Source organism: Rhipicephalus microplus, unplaced genomic scaffold (genome assembly GCF_043290135.1).
Source record: "Rhipicephalus microplus isolate Deutch F79 unplaced genomic scaffold, USDA_Rmic scaffold_41, whole genome shotgun sequence".
Lineage (NCBI taxonomy): Eukaryota > Metazoa > Arthropoda > Arachnida > Ixodida > Ixodidae > Rhipicephalus > Rhipicephalus microplus.
This window is the reverse complement of record NW_027464614.1, coordinates 1,679,811-1,690,486: the sequence shown is the minus strand read 5'-3', so window position 1 is coordinate 1,690,486 and position 10,676 is coordinate 1,679,811. Positions and strand designations below refer to the sequence as shown.

General features: G+C 42.7%; 1 protein-coding gene across 1 annotated transcript in view; it reads right to left on the bottom strand.

The window, feature by feature from the left end:
* Positions 1–6,862: 6,862 nt before the first annotated feature.
* LOC142787002 (pancreatic alpha-amylase-like) overlaps positions 6,863–10,676 on the bottom strand; it is a 50,054-nt gene continuing 46,240 nt past the window's right edge. Inside the window, exons 6-7 of the mRNA XM_075884618.1 lie at positions 10,177–10,495; positions 6,863–7,067 (exon numbers count right to left, since the gene is read on the bottom strand). Of these exons, the coding sequence (XP_075740733.1) occupies positions 7,047–7,067; positions 10,177–10,495 (340 nt within the window). The 3' untranslated portion in view covers positions 6,863–7,046. The remainder of the gene's footprint in view (positions 7,068–10,176; positions 10,496–10,676) is intronic.

Genomic DNA, 10,676 nt, shown 5'->3' with positions numbered 1-10,676 from the left:
ACTTCCAGTGCAAATAACAGTGTCATTTATGCATTGCATCAATTATTGCTAAGCATTCTAGTCCTGTGATGGTGTGCTTAGTTTCACGTTTTCGTACCTTGCGTAAATGGCATGCAATTGAATGTTCTCTACCTTCATCATCAGCCTGTTTCAAGACGGCGCCAATACCGTTGTTGGATGCATCCCAGTATAGCACACTAGGCCTGGAGGCATCGTAGATGTTAAAGAAGGGCTCCTCTGTCACGCATTTATTTAGATGAGCGAAAGCTAGCTCACATACTAATACCACGTTTCAGGTGGCGTGTTTCTGGGCTGGCGTATCAGTGGGTGAGCAATCTGACCGAAGTGGTTTATGTACCGACGGTAGACGTTCACAGTGCTGAGAGAGCACTGTAAATTTCTACGTCGTGGTGATGTCGGAAACCGTAGAATTTCATCCACGTTGCTTTGTTATGAAGTGCCAGTGCCATGCCGAAACTTGTGTCCCAGGTACTCAATGGAGGTTCGAGGGAATTGACATTTCTTCAATTTCAACTAGACGCATTCGTTCGCATTTAGAAGCTTTTAAACAGCGTCTAGATAATTCCGATGGTCTGGAAACGTTTTCGAGAGAATTGAGAACATCGTCGAAGCGACAGTGGGTTGATAGTCAGGCATCGTCAGCTTGTTTAGTTGGTGGTGATTTATGCAGAAGCGCGTATGTCGCTCTCCTTTTTTCTGTGTGAGAAGTGCCAGCGCAGCGTATAGTGACGTAGAAGGTCGTATCGCAACTCGCTTGAGAAGGTCGTTGATCGGTCTGCTCATTTCAACGCTGTCGGTTTCTGAGCATTGACAGGGAGCTGTACAGAATGAAACATTGTTTGTTAGATGAATGTGATGCATTTAGCCAAGGATGCGCCCGATGACTTAGAAAAAATGTCTTCGTACTTATGTACAAACTCATCGCAAACTTCAACTCTTCGAAGGGACGCGTCCATGTTAGCCGTGACATGGTTTAGTGCACGAGGGTGTATTGCTCTTGGTGCGCATTCAGCGTGTTAAGGTCCACAGAGGAGTTAAGAGGACAGGCACTATCCAAGCGAAGAAGTAACTTGCTCTTCATGCCTTCAGACGAGCCTGCGTTTATTTAGTCACCTTTCTTATTTGTATGTTCAGATTAACACGCTCCAAAATTTTGGTATATAAATGTGGCTTGTTGCACTAAGGTGCTCGACTTCCTCATTATTGGCTGGTGAAGCGCCGCCAGCACTGCTTCGCTGATACAGGCAATCGTAGCTCTGGCTTCAACAGTAGCGCTGACAAGGAACTCGTGATTGAGAAAGTGAATTACACGAACTTTGTGTCGCCCTCCTTGTTTCCCTGGTCGGTGGAGAAAGTGGAAATGCTTGAGTGTCATGGGCATTTATTATGCCAGTGCATCTGTGTTGGGTTAAACCATCCATTGCGCAGTGGCCCCATTCTGACGCTGGTGTTCGTACCGGAGCATAAATAAGGTAGACGGTGACGAGCGCTGTTGCTTGCGACGTAAATCTCTGTAATCTGAGCTGGTGGAAGGCGCTGCAACTTCACTATCTGCACAATGGACTCTACACAAAGTGCAGTTGGGAGTCATGCCTTTGTTGTAGACGAGGTAAGCCGAAAAAGCGCCATTCCCATATGAGCAGGAAGGCCGTCGATGAGCCCTGATATACGTTGTGCATCATTTAAGTCGACAGGGCAAACGAGAGACGTGTTTTTTTTTCAATATAATATTCCTTCAGGATCTCGCGCGGTCTCTACGGATTATGAATGAATTGATGGAAAGGACCGGGACGCCGCTCGTAAAGCGTTCCTTCACGCGTTGATATGTAGGTTTTCAGGCCAATTCAGATATACCGCATGACAAGACAACACACCACGTTAACATCAAATTTACAGCGCACCTGAAAACTGTCAAAGCTCCCCGCCGTGTCATGACCCACCGGTGAAAGAACTGGCACTTCTAGCTTTTGGTAGGAGGGCTTCTGCTGGGTGGGTCTCAATGGTGCACGGCGTTGCTCCAGTAATTCTACCGGACTTTGGACCTGCAAGTGTTGTGGTCATGTGTTTGTCTTGCATATAGCTGATTTTATGTTACACTAATATTTATGACAACTGCCAGGAACACACTAATTACATTTCTGGAAAAAAAGAATATGTACGCACACACTCTTAAATTTAAAAGCGGGACACGAGCTTTTTAACAATGAACAGAATGCTTGCCCTGCTCTTAATATTGCAGCTTTAACAAGTATTCACAAAACGCATTAACGTAACGTAAGGACATCTCTGTTAATCACCTAATAAAAAAAGAAATGACTAGTTTATGTATTTTGTATGGGGCAGTGTTCCTGGCTGCATGAAAATATCTCTCAACCCCTACGAGGGTTTCTTCGTTCAAAAGACAAAATTTGACTAACAGCTATGCTGCCCATTGAAATAAAGCAGGAGTGCGTTTTAAAAGGCTCAGAGACGCGACATTGCCGCAGATATACATATATCTATAGGTGGACTCTATCTGAAAAACTTTCCTTTAGACATGTTTAATCCAATCTTCTCAATATTACTTTGTAGACAAAGAGCGAGTAAAAAGGTGTTTTTGTGTTCTACAGCATCCTTTCTGAAGAACTTGGCGCTGGCCACTTTTCTGTCACGCCATGTCGTTCATGACCTCAAAGCGCCGTGTGCGTGGCGACAGTGAAGGAAATAAAGGAAAGATGGATGACGATCACTGTTGTGGAACAAGAAGACACCCTTTTTACTTGATGTTTTTTTTAGTGCAGGATATGTAGCTCGGCAGCAAAAGTACACATATCAATTGTTCGGACAGATTTCGTAAAGCACCTGAATCAGTCATATTTGTTACCAAAATGGCAGTTGGCCGAAATTCTTTATGATCTTTATGAGACCTCTATGAGATCAATATACTGCAACATTAAAATGTAGCTCCTGCGAACAACTAGTCCTGCCAAAACTTACGAAGCAGCTTTACCGGTGGCGTTGCCTACAATGTTTTCCTCCTCGTCACCTTAAATTTCTATTCAAATTTCTTCCCATACTAAACACTTCAATAATTTGATAACATTTACTTTCTCGCTTTCTGTTCTTCCTCTTAACCATCACTTCCATTTTACACAAGATACTATAGTATAAATAAATATATATATATATATATATATATATATATATATATATACACATTCATATATATAAAGGAAAGAAGTGTATACTTAAGGGCTCGTTTTTCTGTGCTTTACACACTATAATGATTTCTAACAGACAATAATGCCAAGGAAAGTATAAGGGAAGCTATTAGATCGATTTGTAATGTAAATATGATTAAAAGTGGATGAAAAGATAACTTGCCGTGAGCAGGATCCGCACCTGCGACCTTCCAATGACGCGTTCGATGCTCTACCACTGAGCTACCACGAGAGCTATCCCCCCAGCCACTTTATTGGGTTTATAAGGGAGTTAAATGTGGGAGTGTCAATCAGCGAACACATCCTTTTTGGGCCTATTTGGCGTCACGTAGCACGTGAACTTATTACGACTGGGCGTGTAATATTATATATATATATTTATATATATATATATTTTGAGTAACAATATATACTTACGCCCACAAAATGCGTGACCGATACCTAGTGACGGCTGGTGAATAATCTATCGCAGATGGAAATTGAATAATAACTCGTAAGTTTTAGAAAAACACGTCGCCTTGCCTACCCAAGCGATATATATATATATATATTATGAAGTCTTCGTAGTCTTGGTATATCTCATATATATATATATATATATATATACTTATATATATATATATGAGATATAACAGACAGTAATGCCAAAGAATGTGCATGGGAAGTTATTAGAGCCAATGGTATGTAAATAAGAAGAAACAAAAGTGGATGAAAAAATAACCAGCCGTGAGCAGGAATCGAACCTACAACCTTTGAATAACGAGTTCGATTGAACGCGTTATTCGAAGGTTGTAGGTTCGATTCCTGCTCACGGCTGGTTATTTTTTCATCCACTTTTGTTTCTTATTATTTACATTCCGTTGGTTCTAATAACTTCCCCTGTACATTCCTTGGCATTACTGTCTGTTATATCTCATTAATATTGTGTTCAAACATGGAAAAACGAGCCCTTAGGTATACACTTCTTTCCCTTATTACATACATATATATATATATATATATATATATATATATATATATATATAATGTAGAGAAGCCGCCGAACACTGAAATGGGTCGAACTCTCAAGTGCTTTCTAATGGGTCTACCCAAAAAAGGATGCCGCTCGCGCTGAGAGCCCCGGCTCGGCCGTTACTGTCGCCGTTGTGTATGCTCGCTGTGTGTCGGCTAATAAACGCCTTAACAAATATATATATATAAGTGAACCGAACTACAGAAGTTTATTACACACACACACACACATATATATATATATGTGTGTGTGTGTGAGCCGAACTAGAGGAGAAGGTTATTACTCGATTCGTGGCGCATACAGAGAGCAGCTCTTAACGTCAACCGCTCTCGGAACCCTTCCCCCAGTGTATACACACGGACTGCACTCCACGGCAAACAGAGAGAGGGGGGGGGTCATTAGTCACCCCGCGAGTGCTTTGAAGACAGCCGCTGTTACGTAGCTCCGCAGTGACCACTGAGGAAGGAACCAAGTCGGTTTCGAAACATCGGGTTTTTTCAAAACTTTTGGTTGGAGTCTAAATCATCTCCCAGTTTCATACCCAACCAGACAGACTTCTGTCGAATGTTTACATTCAAGCACTGTAGATTAAGAAAACGTTGGGAGAAACACCTGTGTCACCGATAGGTACTGCCTTAGGCGGTGTGGTGGGCGGAAAGGGAGCTCTCACGGGCGAAGAGATATCGGGTGGCCTTGCTCTAACACATACCTGTGCCTGAGGACTTCGATTCCTTTCGAGGAAGTTTTTTTTGTGACAAAGTCAATAACGAGGTCTTGTGCACTTCAATCGTGTCTGTTTCTACAAATGCACACACCATCGTACAATCCTTGGCAGGCTCTTGTGCACTTCAATTGTGGCTGTTTCTACAAATGCATACACCATCGTAAAATCCTTGGCAGGCCAATGGATCTTCTTTATTTAGTACAGTTCAGTGCAAATCGTTTTCTCAATTATCAGGAGGCAATATATTTCTGTGCATTTGAAGCATGTTAACGAGTGGAATTTTGTGAATGAATACATTAGAGCTGGCAATTTTTCATGCATGGCAGGCACATAACTCATGCCCGTCCAATGCTTTGCGCCAGAGTTATCAATAGCGGATGCTAGTTATCGCATTAAAATTTTGACGCTGTATTATCAGTCTTTTATATAAAAGAGGAGAAATAAGAATAAAACATATACTATGTGGAACTAGCTCAAACATGTACTGTGTAAGCAGCATCTGAATTCCTCATATTCGTAGGAAATAAGGCTCAGTAAATTCTACGGTGCGTACGAGGCTCTCTTACCTTGATGTTGGTCTTCGCTCGGGTACTTGGTGAGCCAGGAAACTATAGCGAATAAACAAGACCAATGAGATGGTTTCATGTTTGGCAATATATTCCTAATTACTGCAGTCGATCGCGGTCACCTTGTCGCCGGGACTTGCCATGTTCCGGGTGACCTTGGGGCGTGTTATCCTTGCTCCACCTATGTCGCTTGAGGAGGAACGGGGTTGTGGGGACGGTGGCCTCTACAGCAAAGCAACGAAGGTTCAACTGTGCGGTACATTGCTTTCGACGACTACAAGCGTTGATATAGTGTCACGGGTTTTACCTTTTTGGCCAGGTTCAATGGCGTCAACGTGGTCGGGGGCCTAAATAAATCTCCTTGAAATATCTCGTCGATTATGCCTTTTTTCTTTCCTATGACCTGGCGTCAGCACGGGGAAAAAATGGCTTCTTCTTCTTATTTTTGTTGATCTGTTGCTCGTGGCGCCTACCCACTATGGGGGGTTGGCCAAGTATTGAGTGGTTTTATATAGTGATGTGCGGTTTTAAAATAGTGGAGGTTATATATTAGCAATAGTACAGATAGCCTAGAAAATTGTGGTGTTTGATCTGGTGCCTATATATGTAAAAAAAAGATTTATTCTTAACTTTGGTCACTAATTTAATATTTTATACGTATATATTGTTGTAGACACATTAGGAGAATAATACATAAATATTAATCAACTGATGAGTTTCATTATTACAGTGCCTGACAGCAGCGCTATTCTCGCACTTGAGAACACAGAGATGGAGGCTCCAAAGCGCAAGAGGACAGGCACAGATAAATCCATACCACTACGACGTAAAGGTATTTATATAAGTGTTTTTCGCATTGTAGTAAACCACCTGCAGATTATAAATCAATGGCTTATTGTATCCAGTTCACCACAGAACGCGCACAGTGGCGAAGGTGCCTGAGGAGACCTGCATTTGTCGAAATATAGATTCTGTACCTTGCAGCGCAGCTTGTTTCTCCCGGCTTCTTCTTCTTTTTGAATGCGCGCCATTTACAAGCGGTTTCTTTGTGGCATTGAAACACTGAATAGCTGGTATGCACATCGATTATGACTGGTCACAAAAATATATCTTGCATGAAAATGATACGCCTTCAATATGTGGTGCACACTTGAACTGAGCGACTTCACAGTGATGAAATGTGTGGGTCAGTTATTTACTTGATAACATTAGTTCTTTTCAGCACCACCCCAGTCCCTTAACCCTATACCAAAACGGCACACGAAATGTGGACGTATTGATGCGAAACTTTATTGGTAGTCCTGAGGTGCACCGCTCTATGCGCAGCGGGCTGCTCTCGCGTTGGGACAGTGAGCTCAAGCCCGACTGCCTCATCGTGGGCCCTTTGGACGCGTTCCACAATTGAGCCCAGGCATCCGGGGCTTCCGATAGCGGATAGTCACTTGCCTTCGTTGATTTGGTGTGATAGTTTTAGTTGGCATTTCCCTCCATATTACCTGCTGTATGACGGAACGTTGTGCCTGTTAGGCACTCGGTAGTTTTGCCTGTAAAAAAGGAAGGTAGGACGGCCAGTGAATACGTGAAAGCCTTGACGCCAGTTTGTGAAGCAGAACTTAAGCAGCTTCGCTCTAGTGGGGCCAAGCCTGAAAAAAAGCGTTGAGCTGGGTCACCTGCTTTGTTTTTTTCAATCTTGTTGTTTACTTGCTTATGCCTCTTCTTTGCCTTTATGTAGTTTCTTCTTCTATTTAAATTATTTTCTTTCTTCTTCTTTATTCATATATCTCTCTCGCTGCTTCTGGTCTTCTTTTCATTTATTTCTTTCTGTCTGTTGCTTTTATGCTCTCGGTTTCTTTCTATACTACGCTTCGATCTCTCTAATCATGTCTCTCCTCCACACCCTAGCATGTCTCCTCTGCACTGTCACTTTCCTTTCTGACCCCCTTGCTTTAGTCTACAACGCCAGCCTATGTCATGCTTAATTGCCTCGTTAAACGATGGGAACTCACCACACTCGCCTGCGGATTGCGCGCGCTCGGCTTCGACTCCCGCGTTGAGAAGAAACATATCTTGCCTAGAATTTATCACCTTCTACTTCTTTCTATCTCTTCCTTTCTCCCCCTTTGATTATATTTCTCGCACGTTTTTGTGCTTGATCTCTCAGCCACCACATGTATTTCAACCCTAGACAGACAAACAGGCCAACGTGTTCTGGAAGCAATACAGAGGGAGGAGAGGACATCTGCTTTCTCTGTACACGCCCTAACTATTAAAGACAGCGATTGTACTTTCGGCTCTATGTGCAGAAAGATGACCTTGTTGTAAGTAGCTTGGCAAAATCGTCATCGTGCGTGGCAGAGAGAGCATCTATACAGCGCACGAAGTTGTCACTGCCTTAAGCACTCTCTGAACATACCCAGACCGGTCTTCACTCAATTGCGATGTGCCGGTGCCATTGCCTTTTCATCATTGAGCACATGGCTGGTGCTGCACAGCATCTAACACGAGTAAAGAGCGGTGCTTGAATCGATACACTGCTCTACATGGCGAGGCACCATGAGATGAAGCCTTTAGTGAGCGAAAATTGCACAGTAGCAACAGTTGTATGGAATCTCACCGGGAGATGGTGCTCGAATCCGTGACGCATGCTGACGTAGATTCTCGTCATCAAGCCATCCCTACTTTTGTAGGTTCAAACAGGGTAATCGCGAAAAAAGGAGAAATGACGCGCTAAATAAAGCACGCAACAAATTGTTGCCACTCCACTCATACTTCTCAGATTCAAAAAATTTCGTCGAAGTCAACCCCTATTTGATGATTACGTCAATTACCAGAAATCTGGTTCTACAAAACGAATCATCAACATAAAGACAGTATTTTCTTCTAAAGAACAATACATAGTTGAAGAGTCATCTCTTTCGCACCAGCCTTTCACCTCGCTGGATTCGCAGAGTTCGTTCGCCGAAACTCACTTTTTTTCAGAATCTCAGTTAAAAACAGCACAAGTAAAAGAAGCAAGGTCATGACACATTGATGAGGCAAGCTCAGGGTGATTTAAAACTTTTTACGTTATTAGCACGTACAGCCAAGATGCATTGTTTCCCTGCGTCATCTCAATGCTACTGGTATTTCACGTCATGAATCTTGAGTGCGCTATTAAATCAAATAGAAATGTTGTGAACAGAAGTTATGTACTCCAAGTTTTCAAAAAAGCCAACGCAAATACGCTTGACGACAAGGAAGACTCCCCGAATGTGCATTCTATGGTTAGAGTGCATGTTTACAAGTTTACGAACACGTTTTGTGTGTGTCGTTGCGGTGAACTCAGTGTGCAACTTCAAACTTGTCGCGCGCAGATAGCATTTTGAATACCATTATTGCCACACTACCAGCGCGAACGAAGTGCCTGTAGGGTTCTTCTGAACACGTTGCTCAATTTACTCTACGATCTCTCTTTTCTTTAAATTCTTTTTCAGCCCATCTGTGGTGGTCTAGTGGCTAAGGTATTCGGTTACTGACCCTCAGGTTGCGGGATCGAATCCTGGCGGTGGCGGCTGCATTTTCAATGCAGTCGAAAATGCTGTAAGCTCGTATGCGCACATTTGGGTGGACGTTAAAGAACTCCAGGTGGTAAAATTCCCGGAGCCCTCCACTACGGCGTCTCTCATTATCATGAGGTGGGTGTGGGATATTAAACCCCACATATATACATAAATTCTTCTCCACCGTAAAGGAAGAACAACTAAAGCGAACGCTATAATACAACATTAAGATATTTTATCACTCATGATCTGGAAGAAATTTCAAAGTGGGGGCATTGACAGGTATTCATGATGCCCCATCATTTCATTTCATGCACAAACAACCAAGCACTGAAATTCTACACAATAAAAACGTTCGTATACGAGTTACTGCAGCCTCATATATACTTTGGCAGCATAGTTGGTCTGAACATTTATAGATATTTAACGCATAAATACACCAAAAGACAGAAGAGAGGACAGAGCACTTCGCCATGTCTTCTGTCGTGTAGCGCCGTCTTGCGCTAAAAAGTAGTACCATGGGTTCCTACAGCCTCGGTGCCAAGAAGCGATAATATTTCGGCAATTATTATTGATGTCAACACATCAGTATGGAGCGATGTTGTCCGCATATACGTCGCTCTATGCATATACACCACTGGACAAATGATTTCTGTGATTTTCAAGCTGTTACTAAAGTTTGCATGGTAGGCGCAGCAGTAAAAGCTATTTTTCTTCTGCGCGATGTTTGTGAATCTCCTACTATCTGGTTTAACAGCTTTGTCTATCCAGTGGTATCGCTTTTTGTTGCGTCCACTTCTTGCTTCTTCAATGATAGTTGCAGCGTGAAACTGTATAGATGTAATTAAATTATATTGAACTAGTTACTTTTACCTTCTCATGTGTAGGGGTACATTTCAGCATTGACTTCGTTTCTGCACTCAGAAGTTTTCTCCTTTTTCTAAGTTTGTATACTGCACTCAATGTACTTCGCAATGTTTCATCTAAGATTTCACTATTTTTAACGTATCACATTGTATATTTACCCCATCTATGACTATGCAGATGCAATTTATGGTTTATTAGCGAAACAAAATGGACAATAGTTTTCTAGCTGGGATACATGCGTGCTTACTTGAACGTGCAACGCAATCACAGGATCCTCCCAAGAATGGTCCACGGTAATGTTTAGCTTGCCGTCAGGTCTCACAACAAATGACCTTCCTGTGCAGCCCGATGAGGTCATAATACCAGATATGACGTCGCAGTATCTTCCCGGGGGCAAAGAAGTTTGAAGAACTGCATCTAAGCGGAATTCCTCGTTGTTTATGGCGACGAAAGTAGCATTTCCGCGACCGAACGCGATTGCATGATAGCCGTTGTCCCACCAGTTAGTGACAGACGAGAAGCCTGCCACGTTGTGCAGCTCGACGAGGTTGTAGATCTGTCTCCACCTGGATCATAATGAAATCGCTAATAAGTACACAACATATAAGCACTACGCAATTCATATAGTGATGGCAAAAATATATTTCTTCAGATGGCAGCCGAGAATGTTTCCATGTTAGATATGGCCATCTCCGTGTTAGATATGGCCAAGCTTAGTCCACCTTGTTTGTGGTGGCGTCATCGCAT